This window comes from Marmota flaviventris, chromosome 6 (genome assembly GCF_047511675.1).
Source record: "Marmota flaviventris isolate mMarFla1 chromosome 6, mMarFla1.hap1, whole genome shotgun sequence".
In the NCBI taxonomy this organism is placed as follows: domain Eukaryota; kingdom Metazoa; phylum Chordata; class Mammalia; order Rodentia; family Sciuridae; genus Marmota; species Marmota flaviventris.
This window is the reverse complement of record NC_092503.1, coordinates 103413771-103427083: the sequence shown is the minus strand read 5'-3', so window position 1 is coordinate 103427083 and position 13313 is coordinate 103413771. Positions and strand designations below refer to the sequence as shown.

Here is a 13313-nt window from a genome sequence, read left to right as displayed (position 1 = left end):
CTCCTTGTTAGTCACACTACTCTAATTTTTCCTAATTCCGTTCTAGTGTCTATAACACCAGAGAGACATCATTCTCTGGAATCTGTGGTGGCTTAGCATTGCTTAACCTAATGCATTTATCTTCCTGAGGAGACATCAGGAAATTTCCAGACTTTTCTGCAATGGAAACACTCTATCTCTAGAAAGCATTCAAAGAATTTGGCCAATAATATTGTTCTAGTTCTAACAGTCTTGCTATATTTTTACTAGTTCTGAACTGGCATGTTCTGTAGCTTCCCCCTGCATTTCACTCTGGAACAACCTTTGCAGAGCTGGTGGTCAGTGATCCAGTCAATGCTGTCCATCACTCCTCCCCTGTGGTTTTCCATGGTGTCTAACATTGTAGAGTGTTGCTTGGAGGAAGTTCTGTTCATGTGCATGAGATGCTTTCTTAGAACCATTTTGCTGCTTTTAGAAAAGTCCATGTACCATTCTCAGGCATTATTCATGGTCCAGAAGGCATAGTTTATTTATTCTCTTTAGTAATAAATACCTTGAGTGTCCATTTGTTGTGACAGGAGGTAAAAATCTGTGGTGTGTGTATGTGTGTGTTATGTACTTTTTAAGTTCTGTGAGTCAATGGAGAGTATAAATACACATCAGCAAAAGAAATGGCACCAGTTCCAAATACTGTGGTTAAAATAAAAAGTTTTAACACTTTCTTACTGTTGCTCTTCTTCAGCTTCAAAAAAAAATTCATAAATTTCTAGGCCCTAAAGTCCTTACCTAAGGTGAACTAGTTATGCTACTTGCAAAATCTATGAACACTTGGCCTAGTGCTCCCTTCCCAACCTGGAATAATATCACTTCTAAAATAGTGTCAGACTTTAATCTGTACTTAACATGACTGAACTTCATTTTCCCTTTTTTACAAAGACCATACAATCTATAATAATTAGGCTAATGCTAATTGTTATAACACTCCTCAAATTTTCAGTTCCTTAACACAACAAAAGCTTATTTCTCCCTCATCACAATCCTCACTGAAGGTCTTCCTTTCTGCTACAGTCTCACTCAGAGACTAAGGATCCAGAATTTTCTTCATCTACAACGATGCCCTTCTCTATGTCCTAAGAGTCCTACTTAATCATCTCACAGAGAAGAAAGGCATCATACAAAGTGCACACACCATCTTACCCACTCTAGCCAGGACTGAACCTATTGCTACTATTCACATTCTATGAGAACTCATCATTAATTACATAGATGGGTTTAGGGTATGCTAGAAAATGTAATCCCTAGCTGGACAGAGTCTTTTGGCAACAACTCTATGGTTTATAAAGAAAAGATAAAATTGTGATAGTCTATCATCAGTATCTCCCACAACTGTGTCTTTTGTAGGATTAACTACAAGCCATTAATTAAACAGTTGGCACCATATTGGCATTTGAACACAGTAGTTAAAAATGTGGCTTCTATAGTAAAATAAGCTTGTTTGATTTACTTCTACAACTTTCCATAGAGAAAGGCACAGGGCCTCTCTAACCATCAGGGTCCTTATATATAAAGAAGTGTTTTTAATAGTGCCGTCTTCATATTGTTGTTCTAAGGATTAAGTCAAAATGTTTGCAAAACATTTAGCATAGTCCCCAGAATAAAGTCAGTGCTTAAGAAATTTATCATTATTTTCAAATGAGAAAACTAAAGCTCAGAGACATGAACTCTTCTGTATAAGATTACATAATTGGGTGCCATGGAATGTGAATTCATGTCTTTGATTTTGTAGCCCCACAGTTATTTTCCATTTGGATTTGCTTTTGTGTCATGGATCATAAACTATTGCATTGTGGGGTGATGCTCTATTTATTTCTGAATTGAAATAGAAATAAACTAAAGAATAGAAAAAAATGTATCCATCCCTGTGTCTATTTTTCACCTTGAATTTGGTCTTCTCTGCCCCTAGGAAAATTTCTGCACCTTTTTTTGCATCTTTTGATACAGTTATTTTGGAATTCTGATTACCTTCTGCCATTTAATTGCCCCAAGTTAGAGTAACAATAAATGTTAACTTCTTCTTTCCTGTAATAAGTATCACTGTTACTTGTACTTTAAAAAGATGCCAGTTTAGCTAAAGATGACCCTGAAAAATTCTTCTTTCTACTCACCAAGCCACCAGAACACAGTAGAAAAAAAAATTCTACCACTTGGTCTTATGTCCCCCCTGTCTCTAATCCTGAGTTTACAGAACCACATTTCTAGTGAACAAGGACAAAATAACCAGCTTGGTCATGAATGAATAGATGTGGTATTTCAACAAGTACTCTTGATACTACCAATCCATACTTTTGACTTTAGGAAGAAGTACAGTCCACTGCTTGAGATTTAGGAATAAAGCACTAGAACCATTTTGCCATGTGTTGGTGATAACATCTGTCCAGGGCATGCTCAGCTTTAGTCACTTTTCTTATGGATTTTAGGACAAAGCTGATATTCTCGCAATGCCCTTTTTTAGACTAGCAGAGCTAAATGGTTACTCTTGAGGAACTCATGGAATCCTTATATATCTAAAAGAATCATCCTCCCCAAAATAGTTTCTTCTCTGTCCTTCTCCAGACATTATGTACCTACATTAGTTTCACCTTAGGGAGAAAGGTTTTCAGCTTTCTACTAAAAATGTATATGGTATGAAAAGTGTAGTGTATTCCACCCTTGTTGTAATGGTTCCAATTTTTGTGCATGTTTTTCAACCACCTGGGAGATCAAGTTCTAGGAGACGTTGGTGTTGCCTTTTGCATGCAGATGCTATGCATTGGCAATATCTTTTGAGGCACAGAGCTGCCAGTAGAATTGGGCTCAATATTATATTTACTTCTAGCAGTTTAGTTACTCATTTTAAGAAATATTTTGGAAAATGAGTTTTATTTTTGTCAGATTAATAAGTATTGCCTAATCAATAAATTTCTTCTTCAATGCTTAGAATAGTTTATATAAAGAGGAATCTGTTTTGGCAATACTAATTAGCTAACAATTAGATATTGTTAACTAATACCTAAGAATTTATGAAGATTCAGTAATTGGCCTTAATGAATCTAAAATTGTATTATACAATATTATGGACAGATGAATACCATATCGGAGAGTGAATATCTTAAGTTATTTGCTTACTTTCTAATATCACTCCCCTGAATATAGAGGCAGGAGAAATAGGACAATACACAACTGCCTTTAGGTCTGACTGTGTGTGTATGAAGTGTCCTTAAACTCCTGTTCATGTTCACAGTGTCCGTGGCACAGAAAGCAAATGTATGCAAGCCTACCATGCCTGCTTTGTTCTCATCCACACAATCCACCTAATTATTTACTCTGCAAATAGTGACATAACTAAAAAGCACATGTGTCTGCATGTGACTACATGGTGACTTGCTTGCTTTCTTCTGTGGGTCTCCCTTTCAAAGTTTATGATGCAACCAATGTGTTTTTCAAATACTCAGTCTATATTTTCCCCCATTGTTTACATTTATTTTCCTCTTTGGTTTTCCTTTTTCCCCTTTTGGAACCAGATACTTGAGGACTAGAATATTTGGAAAACAGCCACCGTTGCAACCTTTGCCACTATGCTAGCAAGCTCCTGCTATTCTGGTTAAAATTCATAGATATTCTAATCAAATTGTAGACTGTAATTATTTTTACAGTGGCCTAACCCCTATGGAGCAACAAAGCTTTGGAACTGTTCATGTAAAAGTTACAAAAAATACACATTCAGCATTAAATCTAAGGACAGGGTAAAGAATACCTTTAGTCTTTAATTAATATAATTAATATAACTTTAGATAATGTATAAAAATGATACAAAATTCAAATTTACAGAAGAGTATAGAGTGAAATAGTTCCTTTTCTCTCCATCCCCCAAATCATTCAGTTCCTTTCTCAGAAAAAAAAAACAAATGATATTGGTTTATCTGTTTCCTGCCAAGGATGTGTGTGTGTGTGTGTGTGTGTGTGTGTGTGTGTGAGAGAGAGAGAGAGAGAGAGAGAATTTTTTCATTTTAAAGATAAATAATAACATTCTATAACATGACTTTGCACTTTATTTTTTACAACCCATCTTCATGTTCATTCCTTTTCTAGTGCTTACATGTTGTTCATTATTTTTAACACTCTTGTGTTACATTGAGTAAGTGTATCATAATTTATTGAATGAGTCCTCTACTAAATACCATTGAGGTGTTTTTATTCTTTGGCTATTATAAATAATGCTGTAGTGAGTAACCTCACACTTACATATTTATGCAGACATATAAGTACATCTATTCAAGAAATTCTTAGGAATGGTGTTGAAACATCAAAAGATATTTACACCTGTAATTTTGATAGATTTTTGACAGATTCTTCTCAAAACTGTCAGTAAGCTTATAATCTTATTGGCAATAGGGGTAATAAGAATTAATATAATACTTCCTTATTTTCTAGCCTCAAGAAGCTACCAATTTTGTTTTATCTTTGCTAATTTGATGGGTTGAAATAAAAGTTCTTTTAAGAAGGAAGTTGAACATATTTTTAGACTTCTATGACCTTTCTGTCTCTGCATTTACTTTGTGTTTCTAGGTTAATTTTTGATAATTTTCTCATTGATTTGTAAGTGCACATTTTTTTCTATGTATATTGATATATATCGACACGTGTGTGTGTGTGTGTGTGTGTGTGTGTATGTTTGCCTGTAATATGAGTTGCAAACCTCCTCTCCCCTGGCTTTCATTTGTTCTTTAGTTCTTAAAAGGTATTCATTTGTTTGTTTGAGTCTTTGTCATGCTAAACTGTAGATGCAAATATATGTTGATGAAATCATATTTGTCATATATTTTGTTTCCCTACTTTTAGTTTTCAATTATAACAAACTACTTTAAAAAGGCCTTTTAAATTTAAGATTATAAATGAATTATTCCATGTTATCCTTTAATTACTTTGCAGTTTTATTTTTATGTTTAAATCTTTGATCCATCTGGAATTTGTTTTGTTGTTGGATATATGGTATAGATGTAACTTTTTTCCAGATGGCCACCCAGTTGTCTCAACACTTTTAATGATAATCCATCATGTCCCTACTAACTTGAAAAATAAACTATCATTTTCCAAATCCTCCTGTACAAATTGGCTTTTTCAGTACTTTTTTTCACTATTTCCTTAATAATGCTCTTTCTGCTTCAACTACCGCATATCCGCTTTTGTTTTTGGAGTTTACACTGCATCAGCCAAATAAGGTAGAACTCATCATTCAAGAACCTAGCTAGAAAGGCTCTTACACTTCAATATTAACTCCTCAGCGACTGCCTTCCCTTTGTGTAAGTCTCAGAATCCTCACATTTGGGGAGAGTGTGTAGTCTACCTGTACATAATGCTTTCTCTTCTCCTTAGGATCGTGATTTTCAACTATGGTTTGAGAGAATTACTTTAGGAGCTTTCAAAAAAAAAATGTTCAGACCCTAGCACCAGACATTAACTGATATGGCTGAAACCTAGGCACGGTCATGTGTATCGTACTGGAGATCAAACCCAGGAACTTGTGCATGGCAGACAAAGTATTCCACTCATGATCTAGTCCCCAGCCTAACTCCCATTTTTAAAGTAAATCCCCAGATTGTGGAAATATGGTGAAAAGCCTTGTCTTCAACATAATCTTTAATTAAATGACTCCTTTTATAGAGTCACATACTATTTTTTTTTTTTTTTTTTTGGTACTAGGGATTCAACTCAGGGCCTTGTGCATGTGAGACAAACATTCTACCAACTGAGCTATATCCCTGCTGTAGATCTGACCACTGATGTGGTCAATTAGTTGCTCAGCTATCTTGTTGCGGGGGATAGGGATGCAGAATCAACACACAGACTCCAGGAGCTGGTGAGAGAACTGGCTAGAGACCCACCTCAGGTCTTCGTCCAGTACTCAGTTTATTTTTGGAATGCATACATTGTTATAGGGTTCGAGTGGGGCATGCCCATCAATCATACATAAGCAAGATAGTATCCATAAGCCAATCATCTTATGCCTAATATAACCACACTATGAGGATGCTCTAAATATTGCTATCATCAAGAAGGGTCTTTGTCCCTAGGGGAGGGGGTTTCTAAGTTAGGAGTTCCATGCCTGAAGCTCCTGGCTATCAGTTTCCTTGCCTGGCAGCTTGGCAATGCTAACCACAAGTGCTAAGGATGTGGTTTCACTAACGGCTCTCCAGAGCAGAGCATCCTGCAGGCGTTCCTATCAGGCCTGAACGAGTGCAGATTCTTCAAGCACTCCGAGCTGCTATAGATGCTAGCTGCTAGCTGTAAACTGAAAGTTATTCCAACATATCCCCATCTCTTACATACTATTTTTTAATAAGCTTTTAATACATATTTAAATTTTCTAGCAAGTCTCTTTTGCTTTAGTTTTGCACTATGTTATTTGGAGGGGATATCTTCTGAGACTATTGTCAGAATTAACCAATAAAATATTTTAAACCTTTTTCATGTAAGAAATGAAAAATATTATTAAGTACCTATTACAAATTGGGTGTTGTGCTTATTGTAGGAATTGAATGGGGAACAAACTATTGCTTTGAAAAACGAAGTGTTGGTGTTTGAAGAAAATTATCATTAAACTAGGGAAACTACCAGATTTTAAGACAACTATCTATGAGATGTAGTGAGTATTATAGACTGCATTCCTTTCAGAATAGTTTTTAAAACTTGTAATAAATGTAGGAACTTCATCCCTCAGCTTTCTAGGTTTACTACAGTTTGATATTATAGGACAGCATTTTTAGCTGGGTATGGAACTGCATGTCTGTAATTCCAGTTAGTTAAGAGGATTGTGAGTTCTAGGTCAACCTTAGAAATTTTGAAAGACCCTCTCTCAAAATAAAATGGGCTGGAGATGGAGCTCGCAAGTATGTTCAGTCCCCAGTACAAATAAATAAATAAAATTTACTTAACATAATGTCTTATTCAGGTTTGAAACTATTCTCAAATTTGCTTTCTAATAAGACTTCTTGAAATAATCTCATAGGTTCAAATATGCTCTTTCACTAAACATGAAAATAAGATTGAAATTATAGATACATGACTGCAATTTAAAACATATGAATTATTGCTTTCATTAATGACATTGCCTATTGCAATATTAAGTTAAACCTGAGTTGTTGTGAGGTAATAATATTGTTACAGTGGCAATTGGTAGGAATTATCTAATGAATTACAATATGGAATTGGTGCTTAATACAGATTAGTTTTGAATATTGAACTTTATTTGTATAAAGTACATTTTTCTTAAAAGCAATAATTTTAAAGAAGATAAATTCTTAATAACTTCATAAGAGATTAAAAATCAGATGTGCCGGGTGCCATGGCACATGCCTGTAATCCCAGAGGTTTGGGAGGCTGAGACAGGAGGATCACAAGTTCAAAGCGAGCCTCAGCAACAGTGAGGTGCTAAGCAACTCAGTGAGACCCTATCTCTCTATAAAATACAAAATAGGGCTGAAAATGTGGCTCAGTGCTTGAGTATCTCTGAATTCAATCCCGGTACCAAAAAAAAAAAAAAAAATCAGATTTATTATTTCTACCTAAAAGCACAATTTCTACTTGCCACTAAAGAACTATAATCTCAGTAAAATGTGTAATCAACTTTTCCTCAGAAGCTATTTTTCCATTAACTTCCCATTTCAAGGCAGTACCAATGATTGTCACTTATTTTTCCTTTTAATTTCCACTAGATTCCCTAAATCCAAGAGCAAATTATCTTTTTATGTTCTTCCCATATTCTGGAATTTACTTATGACTGCTTTTAAGGAGAGCAACATAAGTCATCATCTACTGCTGTTACTATTGAAATACTGAATATCCTTTAGTGATTGCCACATATTTGGAAGGGAGAGGGAATTGTTACATGGCACATGGAGCCTGAAGCCTTGAACTTAATATATTCCTTTCTAACCACTAACCTCATCTTCCTAAATACCTATGGATGTTATTTCTAAATTATATAATTCCTGAATTGGCATGAAATAAAATTGATGAATTTATCAAAGTTATTGTGTTATTTCAGTTGTGTTTAAAAATAAGAGGATGGGTAGGGTGTGGTGGTGCACACCTATAATCACAGCAACTCAGGTGTCTGAGGCAGGAGGATTTAGTAAGGCCCTAAGCAACTTAGTAAAATCCTGTCTCAAAATAAAAAAAAAATATATCAAAAGGGCTAGGAAAATAACTCAGTGGTAAAGCACCCCTGAGTTAAATCCCTGCTGCCAAAAAGAAAAAAATAAATAAATAAGAGGATGGGGCTGAAGGTAAAGCTTAATGATAACTCTGTTTGATTCCCAGAACTACAAAGAGAGAGAAGGAGGTCGGGGAGGAGATGGCCAAGTGATGCAATACATTGAAATAAAGGAGGAGCTTTAACCTATATTAAAAATAAAATAACTATTGCATCCTCCTTCATCTCTTACAGAAATGAAGTGATAGCAGTTATTCGTGGGAATAGAAAGGACAATGTTCTTGGTCCTTCCTGGAATGCCCTTTCTACCACACGTTACTGAGTCAGCTCATTGTTCACAGAGTTATTTAGTCCCATCACAATGACAGAAAAGTTAATAGGTCTTTATTTTTCACAAATCAGTCAAATTATAGGAATAATTCTTATTCCTATACTTCTTTGATGCCAAGATTTTAATTTTTCTTAAAACTTCGACTCTAAGGTATCTGCTATAAAAGATTTAAGTTCAGATTGTTCATTGTTTCTGGGTATCTGTGTTTTAATTCATAGATGCATTTATTCATTCATTCCTGGGTCCTCATGCACAAAAGCTTTCTTGGCATGATATACCCATTTTAACTACATATCAGAGTGTCTTCACTTGCCACTTCTTTTGATGTAGCATTGCTATACATCCTGTAACAATGTTACATCGCAAGCAATAGAAAGCAGTAAACAGAACTAAGGAAAGGAGGGATCTGGCTGTCAGTGTAAATGTAAATAGCAGCTGTTCCTCTCAAACTGGTTTTTTAAAACTACCACACGGTGAGAGCTTTGCATAAAATGGGACAGATTCTCAGGAATCAGGTTTTAGCACAAAATTCAAGAGGCATGCTGCCATCCTCCTGTTTTCACTGTTTATATATGTAATAGTCTATGTTAAAATATTATTTAAATATCTATTTCTGTGTGAATAATGCATTGTGCAGCTATACCAGCATACATGATTTTAGTATAAAGATGACATGACCAATGATGTTATTGTGTTGCAAGATACTTTTGAGTCCTAAAGTCCATGTGCACTTATCCTCTGGCCAAGTGCTGTACTAGCATTGGCTGATGAGTTAAACTTTGACATTTTTACCTACTAATTTGAAAGCTATCAAATAACTTCCCTTTGTCATTTCTCTAGCAAAAGTGAACAAGCTATGTAGCATTGCAATGTCCTTAAAAAAAATCCTTGTGCCATTGCTTTCGCCAAATACACATTCATTTTCTTTCCTAATTAGTTAGAGTGATAAACTGTGCTGGTAATAAACACTTTAAATATATTGCTTATATTGCTTATACAGCTTTACCCAAAACTGTCATCCTCCATTAAATTAGCAACACTTATGCTAATTAACATAGAAATCCTTTCTATTTAGTTATGTCATGTTTCTATTTAAAATGGAGGGGGAAAACCAATGTTTTCTACCACATGAATATAAATATCTCAACTGAAGACCTGCCATTGCTCATTTGAAATGTTGTGTGGGGGGACTTTTTCAACTAGTTCATAAAACATTATCTGCACTAATATGTTTACTTTGTTGTGACACTTTTATATCAAATTACACTCTTTTTCCAAGGCCTAGAATAGGGCCTTTCACATTGTAGGAATGAAAGAAATGGTTACAGCATGAATGAGTTAGTGAGAAAAGTCAATAGCAACATTAGTATCTGATGATAACAAATAAAAATTAGACTTACTTGCACAAGTGCAGCAGATAATTTTGATGTTTGGTTAATATTTGTGCACATTGAAAATTCAAATCAGGATGCTAATATCTGCATATTAGTCACAGCAGGCTAATTGTCTCAATGTTCTTTTCTGACAAATATACAAAGACCATGACCCTGCCAGTTCTTAGTTGGTCATTAGGCATAAATCGTAAAACAGAGCTGGGGGTGTCCCTGAGTGTTAGAGTACTTGCCTAGCATGTGCAAGGCCCTGGGTTTGATCCCCAGCACCACACATACACATGCATGCCCCCTGCCATGCACACATACAAATCATACCAACCAACTACTACTAAAGAGTTCTTTGTCTCTTTCTTCCATTTTCTTAGTAGATGTCAGGAAACTCTTTTGAGATAAACATTTTTATAGAAAAGACTAAAAGCAAATATTGAACCCCACTTAATGATACTCATGCAAAGTTTTTAGGAAGTTGCATATTGAGATTAATAATTTTCTCTGAAATGTACAAATTTTGATATAGATTAATGATATATGGAGATATAGAAACATGACTAGATATGTGATAAAGCAAATTTTGTGTAATGTTCAGGATAAGCATATCAGTATTCATTGTACAATTTTTAACTTTGCTATATATTTGATTTTTCATAATAAAATGTTTGGTGAAAGTTATTACATTTTTTTCTTATGAGTTTTATTTGTGACCTTTAATCTCAGCAGCTCTGGAAGCGAAGGCAGATGGTGAATTCAGCCAGTCTTAGCAACTTATTGAGACCCTGTCTCCAAATAAAAAATAAAAAAGACTGGGGATGCGGTTCAGTGGTTAAGTATGCCTGGGTTCAATCTCTGGTACCAAAAAAAAAAAAAAGATTTTTAGTTTGTAAAAAAGCTAAGAATAATTCAAGAAAACTTGAATAATTTTAAGGGAAATTTACTCTCAGCATTATATTTTCTCTGCACTGTACCATCCTACCATATATCCCAATTTTTTACAATTGTTAATTTTTGTTGTAAAGAATAATATCTATTTGAATTCATCACTTTTTAGAGTGTTACTTTAGCCAATCATCGAAACAAGCGTCATGATTTTTGTCAAGTCTGATTAGTTTTTATTTCCTTGTGGAAAAATTTGATTAACTATGTGGTTGTTGAACCACCTCCCCATGAACACCACCTGTTTCTCATTTGATGTCTCATAAATTACTTTAAAATATATTTGGTATTTATATGTCATATCTTATATATAATATCACTATAATATTAATAAATATGCATAAAGTACAGATAATGTTTTATAGGTATAATAAAAATTATCACATGCCATTCAGACTGGGTTTTTGTTGTTATTGCTACTATTATTGCTGTGACTTTGTCCTCCCATTATTCCTGCTTAGGGTTGTGCCTTGACCAAAGTTGGTGCTTAGGGTATATATAATGAAAGTTCGATAATTATTATTACTATTTTTTGTGGGATGAGGAGTGAATCCAGAGCCTTATCTGTTCTAAAACTGAGCTACAAACCCAGCTCAAGCTTTATTTTTTAAAATAAGTTTTGTTAGATAAGATTAGAGTTGAGTGAACTTTAAAAACACTAATTGTTCTCCAGATTGACTCAATCTTACTTTTCTGGTAAAATATTTTTATCCTATCTCTTAAAAATTTACTTGGGCTTCATATTTTGTTCAAAAAAAGTTATTTATGATTTTATTATACCTAAGAACTGTACATAGTGCTATAGTATATTGAGGCCTGGTAATGCTAGTTCTATAATCACATAATATACTATCTTTAGCAATGTAATATTATAAAATCAATATAGTTCATATCCTTTGTTCTCCAACGTGTTTCAACTACTTTGAAACGTTATTTGGAATCTTTGCTCAATATGTGTGAAAAATAGCATTATATGCACAAGGAGTTTTTTTTCTTCTGGGAATTAATGTGGAGAATTTTGGATACCAATCTGGTCTGATAATCCACAGTATGAGAGGAATACAAACTCTTGGATTGTGTTTTGTTTCTTCCTCTCAATTCTCCACATAGCCCTGTTTAGTAAGTTCTGTCTCTGTTCCTCAGTTTCTCCTCATTCTTCTTCCCTGACCCCCGTAAGTCTTTTCTCTTGGATTGTTTAGAATGAATAGGAAAAATGATCCATCTGACCTCCACCAGGAGTAGAACTTGAGGTACATGTAAAGTATTACTGTTAGGAAGTTGGATATTGGTAAGAAACTGACTTATGTCGTCTGCCAACAGGGGAGGCTTTGCACTTGGCTCGGGATTTTGGCTACACATGTGAAACAGAGTTTCCAGCCAAGGCAGTGGGAGAACACCTTGCCAGACAACATATGGAACAGAAGGAACAGACAGCAAGAAAAAAGATGATCCTAGCGACCAAGTAAGCACCCTGAGGAAGCCTCTATGGACCTTCATCCTCAGTTTTTCCATTTTCTTTAAAATGAGGGAAACAGTCTAGAAAGCTCTCTAAAACAAGAGGATCTCACACTCCAGCAGCTAAATATATTAAACAAGAACACATACTAGTCTGTGACCAAGGCAAGGTCACCTACTGCCCTTGGTTAGAGATGGGGTTATCAGTGAAACTGATGGAAGTTTGTAGAAAACCTCTTTAGAATGCACAGAAATTCTGAGGAAAATATGTGTAGAAAACGTAGATTCCAGGCAAAATGCTTTTGGTTGTTATATAATTGGGTCTAAAGTACTTGTGCCTTTATAACTGAAGATAGAAATCTTAAAACATGATAAATGTTTGGGGAATATGATGAAAGATGACACAGATGCAATAAGGGGTTAAGGGGAGATCTCTTAGACCAAGGATCAACATCAGTACCCCATTTTCTCTAATGAACAATGAAGGATATTATCCCTGAAATGTCTTGCTTCCTATGGTGATATTATTTAAACAGTGGTCATAATGTATGTGAAAAATTCTGAAAATTATGAAAAGTCCAACTAGAATGCAAATTACAACAATGAAGGAAATAATACTGGCAAATGTATCAATACAATAGGAAAAGGAAGCTCCTATGACTTCTAAATTCCCTCAAACTTGAAAGTTCTTTGATAATTTGTGGGAAAAACTGCTATTTACTTGTGAAAAACCAACAAAACTATAAGTACCAATGGAAGTCATAATCAAAGATTGTAGGCATTTCTTGCTATCTTCTCTGTACTAAAATAAGTTATTGCTACACTTAAGACATTAATAAACTACACTTAAGACATTAATAGAGTATTTCCTAATCTATCTTTAGATTGTACAAGTGATAGTTCCACATGGTTCTGTCATCATTTATACATTATGTGTGGCAAGTTCTTTAAGAGAAAATATAAGGTAGATAGG

The 13313-nt window shown here is 34.6% G+C and overlaps 1 protein-coding gene across 1 annotated transcript in view; it reads left to right on the top strand.

The window, feature by feature from the left end:
- The window catches only part of Tfap2d (transcription factor AP-2 delta), a 55805-nt gene that overhangs the window by 19730 nt on the left and 22762 nt on the right, over positions 1-13313 (top strand). Inside the window, exon 6 of the mRNA XM_027938283.3 lies at positions 12206-12347. Within this exon, the coding sequence (XP_027794084.1) occupies positions 12206-12347 (142 nt within the window). The remainder of the gene's footprint in view (positions 1-12205; positions 12348-13313) is intronic.